This window comes from Stegodyphus dumicola, chromosome 12 (assembly GCF_044657685.1).
Source record: "Stegodyphus dumicola isolate Sdum_Otavi_A_Nest chromosome 12, ASM4465768v1".
In the NCBI taxonomy this organism is placed as follows: domain Eukaryota; kingdom Metazoa; phylum Arthropoda; class Arachnida; order Araneae; family Eresidae; genus Stegodyphus; species Stegodyphus dumicola.
In genome coordinates this window covers 49532152-49544808 of record NC_140779.1, presented here as the reverse complement: position 1 = coordinate 49544808, position 12657 = coordinate 49532152, and the positions used below count along the sequence as shown (strand labels likewise).

Genomic DNA, 12657 nt, shown 5'->3' with positions numbered 1-12657 from the left:
TTCTTTCAATGTAAGTTGTTTTATTTTTTATGTGATAATACATTCTCTTTAATTCTATAAACAGACATAATTTCTCGTTCAGTTACAAAGTTCCGCTGTTCAAGTCCTATAATTGCTGTGTCGAGAATACCGACTAATTTCTCAATCGAAATTTTTTCTTTTCAATAACCTCTGCCACTTTCTTCGCTATCGGAAGCGAATTATAATGACGAGGAATTTGATTTAAATCATATCAAAGACGGAGTACATCGAGATGAAATACTACATTTAGTAAGGAATTATCAGCCAAATAAAATAAAAACATCTGCTTTGAAGATAAGGATAGTGCTGACAGATCAACTTCCAATTCCTTGCGCGCCCGCCGCGGCATTAAAGATAAACAAAGTTTAGATACACAAACGTTAAAGTTTAGATAAACAAAGGATATGCCTTTATCCATTTTCTGCAGCAATTCCACTTTTTGTTTAATGGACTTCGAAACATACTTTCGCTTTGTAGATCCTTTACATATTAGTAAATATATATCAGAAATTCTATTTGACATAATCGAAAGTTCAAGCTTACTTTTATAAAATTGCTCTAACAGTCTGCAAAAAATAATAAGCCGAATCCAATTCGAAGATTAAGGAACAACGCAATCTGCAACATTAACTGAATTAGATAATTTTAGCTTAGCTTACACCGTCCGTTTGTTTGGCTTAAGTGTACCTATGAGTTTGACATCCCTGCCCTAGACAGTACACTATACTTTAAAATTAGATCACCACCTTTCTGTTTTCCAATTAAACTTCAATGCGTGTCAATTCTAACTGGTTTTATAACTTTATCCAAGTTTTCTAATTGTAAACTGCCACTGCAATTTATCAGTTGCAACATCACTATCATCGTCTTTTATGACTAAATGAAGAGAAACTGGAAATCAGTTCAAAAAATATCTTATATCACAAAAAGATGCATTTGTTACAGCATCTTTATCATCTGCAACTTTAACATATAAAATCCCTTCATTGTTGACTGGAAATTATGTAATCACATACTCAGCTGAAGTAGCTTCTAATGAGGAAATAAAACTTTTTTGTCTTTGAGTGAAAGTTCTTCCACTACTTTGTTAGTTGCAGCCAAATCTTCATCTTTCTTCTGATTTTCAATTTTATCATAAATCACAACATATGTAGAATTAGAAGATGAAACAAAGGTTAATTTTACAAACTTTGATAAAATATCTTTAAACAGATCATAAATCTGTTATATCTGAAAATTTATGTGCTGGCCTGCCAGTCATCCTGGTCACAGCACCATTGTTATATCTGAAAATTTTTACAGCATCTACAATTTATCCTTGTCACGGCACCAATGTTATATCTGAAAATTTATGTGCTGGTCTGCCAGTCATCCTGGTCACAATTTTGTTATGGGTGTTTTTGAATTTACCCTTTAAATTTTCCTAAGTTACCAAAAGGTACCCTACAAATTGACCATAACACCAGAATACTCTTACCACAGAAAAATACTAGTAACAATAAAGTTGAAAATTTTGCGTTGTGTTTATTCCGGATTAACCCTTAAAATCCATTTGAGTAAAGACTGGTAAAAATCATGAGCACACAAAATAAATTAACCATTGATTGATCTAGAAAAAAAATTTATTTATTTAACTCTTATTGCAATTTATATATATATATATATATATATATATATATATTATCCATTACTTGGAAAATCAAAATATATTCAACAAATTTTGTACTACTGTTTTACAAATCAAACTATTACTGAGTGATTATTTCTTTAACATTAGTCTTTAGAATCTCTATTATAGTTACTTTTGCAATCATGTAAACATACCAAAAATAAACTATAAATTAATGAACAGTACCCTCCCCGGGGAGAAAAAAAAATATAAATTTTAACAAGTTACACCTTCCACTTCACACAGAATAATCAATACAGAAGAAATATTATTGCACTCAATACCATCCAACAAAATAAAATAGTTATTGCACATAATAATTTTCATTTTTTTTCCATTTGATTATTAAAGTATTGTTTAACCCGATAAAAGTTAATTAGTTTTGTTATTACAATTCAACAAACAAGGTAAATCCCTGAGAGGAGCAAAAATGCTCAGATACTGGTACTATTACAAATCAATCTTCACCATGAAGAAAACTCCAAAAAAATTCAATTAAATCATTTCATGAAGAACTTATTTTTCTTTTATAATTAAGTTAAGTTACAATAATTTTAAAAATAATCTTTAAATCTTTAGTCAATTTAATACTTTACTTCAACTCAACAAACAGAATTAATTCCCTAACCATTAACTATTAGAAAAGAGAAAAAATACAAATCACTTAGCTGAAACTTCACAGGAGCCTGGTTGGCGAGTAAGAGGCGGTGGAACTCCAAACCAATTTCTTGAAACCCACTGTTGACACACCAAAAGAGACGTTAGGAAAAAGTTCCTGTGGCTATGGACACGGAATTTCTTGAAATAGTATTTTTTAAGATTTTCCGAGTCCCAAAAGTCTAATAGAAAAGTTCTTGAATGCTATGGCCATGGAATGTCCTTAATTAGAAGCTTTAAAATTTTCTTTAAAAAAAACGCACTGAATCGATGCTGAAGTTGAAGATCATACATTTTTAAGGGCTATTATCGATGCTGAAGTTATTCAGAAGTTGCAGATCAAACATTTATAAGAGCTATTATCGATGCTGAAGTTATTCACAAGTTGCAGATCATATATTTTTAAGTGCTGATGGATCTATACTGACGGAATTCACTTGATAGAGATACCGAACATTTTCTCGGGCTGAAGGCCACGAGAAACGGCTACTTAAGCCAATTCATTTAAGTAAAACTCGAGAAGCAACAGCCCAACCAGGGCCCTACCACACTTTTCATTCTCTTGAACATGATTCCAAACAAATTCAGCTGTCAGCCAGCACAACTTCACGGCAAGTGAAAACAGTCAAAAATAGTGTCAAAAGTCTGCTCGTCCCCCAAAACAACCCATTAAAAGGGAGGACGCTGGACTGCCAAGTTGGCACAACCCACTCTTCGCCAAAAGTTAAAATAGTTGCAACAACAACATTCCCTCATGTTAGCAAACTCGCCAAATCCACTACTTTGAAACCTCAACGGAAATTCTATGTCGCCAAACCCTCGCCAAAAACACACCACCTGTGGAAGGGAGAAATTAGGAATTTCAACAACCCTGCAAACGGTCCCAACGAAAGAACGCTGAAACTCGCAAAAAGTGACTTTTTCAACCGGAAAGAGGGCATTTCATCCCCCTTTAACTAAATCACAAGCAAACGAAGAAAAATCTACTAATTAAAGCTCATAACTGAAATGCAATTAAAGTTAGAAAAACGAAAGTTATGTCAAATTAAAGAGCTAATTTTTCTGCAACTAATGATATTAAATACTAAGAAATCAAATTAATTTTTGACATGAAAAACTGAGTTTATTACATGAAAAAATTCACCTATCCATTGTTTGCGTGTACAAGATTGAAGATGCAGTTCGCGTAAAACTCGGAAAGCCAAAATATGTTACACTAGAATTAATAAGCCAAAAAAGAATATAACCAAACTTGTGTAGCTCAAATTTTGAATAACTACAAATTAAAATTTTGATTTTTATGAATCACTTAATTAAATTAAATTTGCTACACAAGAAATCATTGACTGCAAAACATGAATTAATGGAATTCTGCTTTGTAGAACTGTGTTAAGAACATCCAATGATGGCAAAATAAATTGTACCCCCCCCCCCCAAAAAAAAAAATTCAAGCTTCAAGCACGTTAAGTTTCAAAGAATAAACACAAATATTCGTTCTTCATACGATAAACTTACAGACAGTAAATGGAAAATATTTCCCTTGTTGAGGAATTTTTCATTTTGAGAGACATTTGTATCTGCTTAACTGCCAATTAAATTGCTCAGTGAGGAATAAATTACTTTATTTTTCTCAAACCTATTTTTAACAGTGGAAGTAGTTAATATGTTTACATTTACTTCAGGTATTTTATAACCTGCCTTCAATACCGACTTTTATCTTATCTCTAGAAGCATTTACTTCTTTAAAAAATGCAAGAAGTGGGCTTTATTGTAAACAAAACATGTAAGTCTCCATAATAAATCTGACTGAATCAAATTTAAGTAATGAACAGAAAGCGTTATTCTACACAATGTTTACTGATGAACACCAAAGACGTACTGCTACATATACACAATCATGACATCACAGTTTCTTTTCACAAATAAACACTATTGCTAGCTATTCATGATCCGAGGATACATAATTATAAACTTCTATTTAACACATTGGTCAAGGATTCTAGATAAATGTTTCTTTAAAGAGAGCCAGTGTGTACATACATGTTTCAAAAGTTTTCTTACTGCAGTATTATGCAGCCGTTGGGAATTGTTTCAGTTTTTGCTTCCTTTTCGAACTCCTTTCAAGATAATTATAAATATCAACAATGTGTTTATTCACACTTATTGGTAAAGAAGCTGCCCTTTTTTCAGCTGCTAAATTTAAGGTGACAGATGCACCTCATAATTTGCAAATCCAAATTTTCCTTTTTAAAGAAGCCTGCAATGCCAGTCTTCAAGCCCACCATTACTGAAGCATTATCGGCACCACGTGCTAAGCAATTAAAGTTGAGACAGAAAGTAAACTACAATTTCTGAAGACACTGGATTCAGAAAAGAAACAGAGATTGGATTAAGAAAAGAAACAACCATTGGATACGGTTTTGAATCATATCCAATCAGTATTATTGCTTCCATCTGTACAGAGGCAAAATGGAATTGTTTTAATGCAATCAATAATTGCAGATTTATTTTGCATACCCATTACTTTAACAGCTGCGCACTTGAGTATTTCTTATCAATTTCGCTTTCAGGAAACATTTTTCTAAATGATGCCGCTGCATGATCTAATTAATTCAATGGCATTCACTCAAGTAAAAAGGCAGAGAACAGGCATTCTGCATTAATAACTTTTTGGTCTTTTGTTTCCACAAAAAAATTTTCTTCTTCTTCACCCCCCCAATAGAAATTATGTTGTTGTGTTTTTGTATATGGCACATGTTTGAGAACATTGGCCCTCCCACCATACGGAATTGAAAAATCACAATGACAAACAGCATGCATGACAAATGTATTATATTTTCTTGAGGAAATAATAGAAGGGAAGTCATCTGTGTACAATTTTTGAAAAGCATGAGTATTTTACCTTTTTCACAGACATAACTAAAACAAAAGATCATAATTTCTTAATCTATTTCTTGAAATCCGATACACTCACACCACTCAGCGACAAAATGAACAAAATAACAACCTCATTCTTGCTTTATGCTCATTAGTTGCTTAATATATACTAGATGACGCGCAGTAGCACTCAATGCTCATTGAAAAGCTGGGATATGACATTTTCGGACACGTGTGCTCTCACTCACAGAGCAGAAGTGTGCCATAATTTCTCACCGACAAAACAACTTTGGTTTTCTTTTATGTGTAACACAGAGAAAAACCAAGTGCTTTCAGACACCCAAAATCACTTTTCTTATGTGCAAATAACGAAGCCAAGTTACAAAGAAATCAAGAGAAATTTTAAGAATAAGAGAAAGTTGGGAGAAATAGGTTGTAAATCGGGTTGGCAGGAGAATAAGCAGAAACTGGGAGAGTTGACAACTCTGCATATCCAGTCTTTAATCTGGACTCGTCGAGACTATTCCGGATTATCGGTTTTTCCAGATTATAGATCATCAGTTTAAATCTGGTAAGATGGCATGCAGAAATTATAAAATTAAAAATATAAAACCTTAATTTATGAAATAAAGAGCAATTATGATCTAAAGGGTATCAAAATTTACAAAAAAAAAAGCTTAATATTTATTTGTTTACTTTATTAAACATTTCTTTCAATGCATGCATGCGTAAAGCATACATTACGCATAGTCGAAATTAGAAAATTGCAACCAGAAAACTATTTGATGTGTATTCGTGATATTTATAATGACAAGGAATTTGATTTAAATCATATCAAAGACGGAGTACATCAAGATGAAATACTACATTTAGTACGGAATTATAAGCCGAATAAAATAAAAAAATCTGCCCTGAAGATAACGAAAGTGCTGACAGATAAACTTCCAGTTCATTGCGTGCCGTGACGTCCCCCACCCCCCGCAGAGCAGCGTGAAATTTATAAACAGATTTCGGAATGGTTAGAGAAACAAAGGATATGCCTTCATCCATTTTTTGCAGCAATTCCACTTTTTGTTTGATGGACATCGAAACATGCTTTTGCTTTGCAGATCCTTTGGCAGCTCCAGAATCAGAAATTCTTTTTGACATAATCGAAAGTTCAAGCTTACTTTTATAAAATTGCTCTAACAGTCTGCAAAAAATAACAAGCCGGATCCAATTAGAAGATTAAGGAACAAAGCAATCTGCAACATTAACTGAAATAGATAATTTTAGCTTAGCTTATACCATCCGTTATACATTAAACGCACATGCGTACACGTATTATGCACATGTGTAAACGCACATGCACGTGCGTAAAGGTATACACATGCGCAGAAAGTTTGTAGCTTTGAGGTCCGGATTAAAGACTTTTGACTGTAGTAAGAATAAAGACAGATAAATCAACGTGCTTGCATATTTTTGACAAGTTATTCAATTCTTGGTTGAATAGAATAAAGTGCACAACATAAATCACTAGCAAGACTGAGTTTGTTTCTATACTTCATTTCTATTGCTACAACATTTGAGTGGTGCTTTCTGATATGCTGGGGTAAACTTATTTCATCCAAAATAATGGCTTATCCATCTCCTCACAGTCATATCTGGCTGCAGAATCATTTTTCATTTCCAAAGCTTACTCTTCTAGTGTTTCTGGAAGCTTAGCTATGTCAAAGTGAAAAGGATCTGTCACCATTCTATAAATATTTTTATCACACAAGTTAAGAAAATAACATTTGAATTCATCAATGAGGTGCCACAATGATTTGATATCTTATTCTTAGTATCAGCATCCTTAAAAATCTCCTAAATGCGTCCTTCTTCCAGGATTCGAAATAATTTGAGAAAGCAGGAAAAATTGCTGGCTAAAGTTTTACATTCTCAGACTACTTATCAGTATACACTGTGATGGCATCTTGATGATAAATTATGTTAGAATTCCCACCTTGTAATTTCAAATTCAATGAGTTCAAAAAAATCAAAAATATTTTATAGATAAGCCAAAACAACTTGAACATTTGGCTTTCGGAATTCTACATACAATTCAGTTTGATTTTGAATTTCCAAAAACTGAATCACTTCATCTGGAAATTCAAATAATCTTGCCAGCATATTCCCTCTTAAGAGCCAGTGTATTTTCATGTGAAATAACAGTGTTTTATCTTCTGTTCCCAAATCTTCACAAAAGGCCATAGAAAGTCAACTATTTAAAGCACTCATTTTAGCACAATTGACAATTTTGATGCCTAATTTTATTTTATCATTGAGTTCGTTTGGAAGTCTTTTTGTTACCAAGGCTTTACAATGTATAACACAGTGAACAGCTGTACCATTGGGATATTTTTTCTCTAACCATCTGTACAAATCACAAGCGAGATCCAAGTATTGATCGAGTGCTGTCTGTGCATACACCTAACAGCTTTTGCCATGACAGTTCCTATTTGCAAAAGAATTCAGTGTTTGCTGTCATTATATGAATTAATTTTGAAAAGTCGTTAACTCTGTACAAAACAGCACCTCATTTTTAACTGCTTCATTTTGTATGAACGAATGAAAACTAACAGTTAACAATATTTTGCAACATCTGTACTCTCATCCAACTATTCTGCGAAAACATGTGATTCTTTAACAACCTGCATTAACTGGTTTTATGTCTTCAGTATTATCACCAATGTGACGTTTCACAATGTTGTCAGAAATCAGTACTTATGAAAGCCTTTGCTTACTTTCTAATCCAAGAACAATATCAGCTGCTTTCAACAGGGAAGGTTTGATGAGTGTGTCTCCGATAATATGATTTTTCTTGGCCTTTGTAATGAGTAGGTATAACTCATATGAAGACTTGAGCTCCTTTTCAAATGTCCAAGCAAAGGATCCAATACTATCCACTTTCAGACATTTCAAATTTGCACATTTTTCAGGAAACAACTTTTTGGGTTGTCTTATAACACACTATGTTTTGTCAACAAATGTTGCTTTAGATGAGAAGGTCTCATAGCATCATTGCTCAATACTTTGTAACAAATAACACATTGCGGCTAATCGACATCATTTTTCTGGACAGCAACAAAACCGTGTTTAATATAATCATAATTGTATTTACGTTTTTTTGGGGGGGGACAAGGGGGAAACACAACAAGTTGACAGTTTATTTTTGCATTAAAAGTAAACGTAACTTGTGTATCCAGAACTCGGACGTGATTTTTAACATCAGCTTAACTACTATTTTCTCCATGCACGAAAAGGCCTTAAGGGTGGATCTGCTTCATCAGATATTCATCGGCTTGCATATGCAAAAAAGTATTAAGGCTGAATGGATAACCCTGCAAATTAAATTTGAAGTATATTTTTCCCCTCCACGATCTGACGCAGCCATTCCTGCTTTGACAAAGTTTTCGTTTTTAACATACAAATTCTTTGGCCCAACTAAGGCACAAGCACAGCATGGCAGGGTAGCGTGGTGGGCATGAGTGGCAAAGTACTGGTAGCTCAGTCCCTCTAGATGTCGTTGTGCCTTCCTTGGAGGAGGGCAACCCCCACTTTAAAAATCAATCAATAATATAGATGAATGTTAGCATGTAGGAAAATAATATTACCATTTCTTTCAGCATAGCCATAATGCTTTGCTCAAATCAAATAACAGTTGTTTGTAACATTCAGAAGTGACTGTCTGATTCAGTTGTAAGAGCTTAAATTTCTTTGATGTTTTTCTATGCTCCTTCTTTCTCATGTGTACCAAACTCATAATTTTTAAATCGTGAAAATCGCTCTCTGCAAGTTTAATTTGATGGAGTATATTTATCAGCAATTTCCAAAAGCAAATGGTAAGTTTTACCTTCAATGTTCTTCACAATAAAACAATCAAAGTAAAATTTCCCCTAAATATACTTTTTTGGGGAGAGCTCAAAACTTGACATTTTTAAGGAGGTCTTTAAAAACAATGTCATATATTCATTATTAAAGCCTGCAATCATACCTTTTAAATCAAATACACTCACATTCAGTTACATGCAAGCAGCATTACTAACAATATCTTTCAGAAGAAGGTAGAATCATATTAAGTCTACAGGAAAATTCTATTCATTTGAAAAGCAAAAGCAAATACACGTTACATGCATTTAACAAAATTTGTCAAACAATATAATTTTTGTCATTACTTATGACCTTTTGCCAGCTTAATGCAATTTGTAGCTACCATTTTTGATAAATGACTAGTTCTTACAAGCAAAGAACTCAAATAGTACTTGACTGACATCTGCTTCAGTTTTGAATTTTTTTCTTTTCAAAAAATTTTGTAAGGAGAGAAACAAATGACAGTTGGAGCAAACTAGGGCTCAGGATTGACTATATTACTATACTAAGTAAGTAAGGACTTGCTTACTATTGGGGCTTCACTTACTATTTAGGTCAGATAGAAATATTGAACCTTACCCCGACAACCAACCAAGGGTCAAAAGTCTGACTGTGTCAATTAATGTACTGTCATTAACCATGATGATATATCATTAGATCCCTAGCCAGCAGATGTTTTAAAAGTGACAGGCAGGAATCTCAGTCTGGTGAAAAATTTCATTTACACATACTTGCTGTCTTTTGTTAAGTATTACACTCACCATTCCTGCCTTAGAAAGGGAGTTTTTATTATTATTATTAATTTTTTGGATTAGTGAACCAGAGGATTAGATTGTAAGTCAAATTTTGTACTGTATTAAATTTTTCCCTTATATTTATTTTATATGATTTCTTCCTAACTATATGCTCCAACTTTACAATAATAAATAATGGGCTAATCTTTGGAATATGGTAGCAGGTAGTTTGGCAATATTTTGGTAAGGTGATAAAGGTTACTAGGTAGGACTTTAGCGATAATCTCAGAAGTACGCAGTTCGAATCACAGATTATTTTGTCTGAGAGAAATGAGAGATCATGAGACATGTCATGTGACATTTTCCGGAAAATTCTGATCATGATTTTAGCTAATAAGCACTTAGAAACAATTTTGCTGCTAAAGTGCAGAATCGCCCATTTATTTGTTTGTCGCTTTTTACAAGAGTAAGAAGAATTGGATTTTTGTCAGTTTTCTTTGACTTTTTAAGTGAAAATATGTCGATGTGTACATGGATAAAATCAAGAGTGTGCGCAATGCCATTTTTGTGCAATTCTGGGATGTTAAGTGAAAATGGGTCGACGTGTACATGGATACTGCGTATGTGCAATTCTTAAAAACACGCGAAGCAGTGGGCGATTCTGCACTTTCTCCCAATTTAGCACCTAATCTTCGTCATGATTAAGCACTTTTGTTCCACAAAAGTTCTAGTATAAACATAATTCGGCTAGCAGATTGTTGGAAAAAATGTTGAGTAAAAAAAAAAAAAACATGCCTTTACTTCGTGAAAACAAAATGTCGTCCAAACAGAAACTAGCAGGTTGCTATAGCAGGGTTGGTCGCCGTATTTTCACCAAAAAATCACCAAGTTACCATAATCCAAAGATTCACCAAATAATGAATTATCAAATTTATAATTAAATTTTTTTACTCAATGGATCGTGACTATGTCAATCATTAGCTGGTGCATATTCTGTTATCAACTCCACGATCATCAGCAACGCCTAGGGAATCAATACTGACCTCTTAATGTTATAGTAATGCAATGAAAAATAAGGATAATTTCCTTAGAAGCTCAAATTCAAGTGCATTTTAACAAATGCTTACCTTTTCAAGCTCTTCTAGAAGCTCTTTAGTTGAAGGTTTAGACTGGAAAAATAAATAAATAAATAAATAAATAAATAAATAATTTTTAAGATAAGAAATTTAAAAAATACATACACACTTTATCTGTATCCTTATCCATATTCACACTCAGAGATTAATCTACCACATGAAAAAGGTAAATTCTCTCAATTGGAAGGGAGATCAAAACAGCCAGTTTTGTGAAAGCATACAAATTAAACAAAAGCAAAATTTATTTAATCATCTTAATTCATTATCACTAATTCAGAATAGCAAAATAAGTTAACTGAAATTACAACAGTACTATTCTGTTATCAAGGCTGCTTCCAGAAATGTATATATATATGCATGTACATACACTGGTGTGCAAAAATTAAGGACGAAGTCGAAAAATTAGCATATCAGCTGAACGAAGAGGCAGAGTGGACAGAAAGACCAATCAGGAGATTAAGTAAGGTGATGTACGGTAGCACATGCGCAGATATGCAGGTAGATATAATGGGGGAGTGTATGAGTAGTATAAAGCAGGTTGTTGGTGCAAGATCAGTATTTCTGGCAAAGAGATTGCACGCCGTACAGCAGTTAAAATCACACCGCATTGCTGCCTCAGCGAGAAATGGCGAATAATGAATCTGTTAGACGACATCTGGATGCTTTTACCCAAGGTCGAATCATTGGGAAGTTGGAGGAAGGCCGCAGTGTGCAAGTGTGGCTGCAGAGTTCGGAATTGCTCACAGCATCGTTTCACGACTTTGGAGACAATTTCAAACTACAGGAACAGCTATCCGGGGATTTAGTAGTGGTCATCCACGAGGAAACACACCCGCAGATAACCGATATATTAATTTACAGACCAGAAGAAACAGGCGGCAGACAGCGGGAGAAATCGCTAGACACACGACACAGGCGACTGGACGACCAATATCGCGTTTTACCGTGGCCAGAAGACTGCATGGTGGTGGTCTGTTTGCACGACGCCCTGTACGGTGTGTACCTCTAACGCCTGCCCATCGGAGAAGGCGTTCTCTGTGGTGCAGGGAACACCGGAATTGGAGAGACAATGAACAGGGACGAGTACTCTTTACAGATGAGAGCAGATTCAGTCTGAGTAGCGATTCTCATTGCATACTCATCTGGAGAGAGCGGGGAAGCCGCAATCATCCCTCGAACATCATTGAAAGGGACAGGTATGGAGGTGGCGGTGTTCTCGTTTGGGGAGGCATCATGCTTGGTAGTCGTACAGACCTTCACATCTTCGACGCAGGTTCAGTCAACGGGACCCGTTATTGTAACAAGATTCTTTTTCTATATGTGCGTCTTTTTAGAGGCACTATGGGTCCGCAGTTCCTTTTCATGGACGGCAATGCACCATGTCATCGCACAGTAGCTGCCGAACAGCTCTAGAGAGTGAGGATATTGAACGTATGGATTGGCCGGCACGATCTCCGGATCTCAATCCCATCGAGCATGTATGGGAATGGGATTTTCTAGGCAGACGTTTGGCAGCTCGTACCTTACCACCAGTAACGATTCCGGAGCTTCGATTGGCGCAGCAAGACGAATGGGCAGCAATGCCTCAACAACTCATTGACACCATCATTCTCAGCATGGGCAGATGCTGTGAAACCTGCCTAGCAGTCAGGGGAGATCGTATCCCCTATTA

General features: G+C 34.7%; 1 protein-coding gene across 5 annotated transcripts in view; it reads right to left on the bottom strand.

Moving 5' to 3' along the window:
• Window positions 1–12657, bottom strand: part of LOC118184402 (endoplasmic reticulum junction formation protein lunapark-like) — a 79349-nt gene that overhangs the window by 59937 nt on the left and 6755 nt on the right. For 4 of the 5 annotated variants that reach the window (XM_035354076.2, XM_035354087.2, XM_085827718.1 and 1 more), the window contains exon 2: window positions 10977–11018. The exons of the other annotated variant lie outside the window; for it this stretch is intronic. In XM_035354076.2, coding sequence (XP_035209967.1) covers window positions 10977–11018 — 42 coding nt within the window. The remainder of the gene's footprint in view (window positions 1–10976; window positions 11019–12657) is intronic. 5 annotated transcript variants of the gene reach the window in all.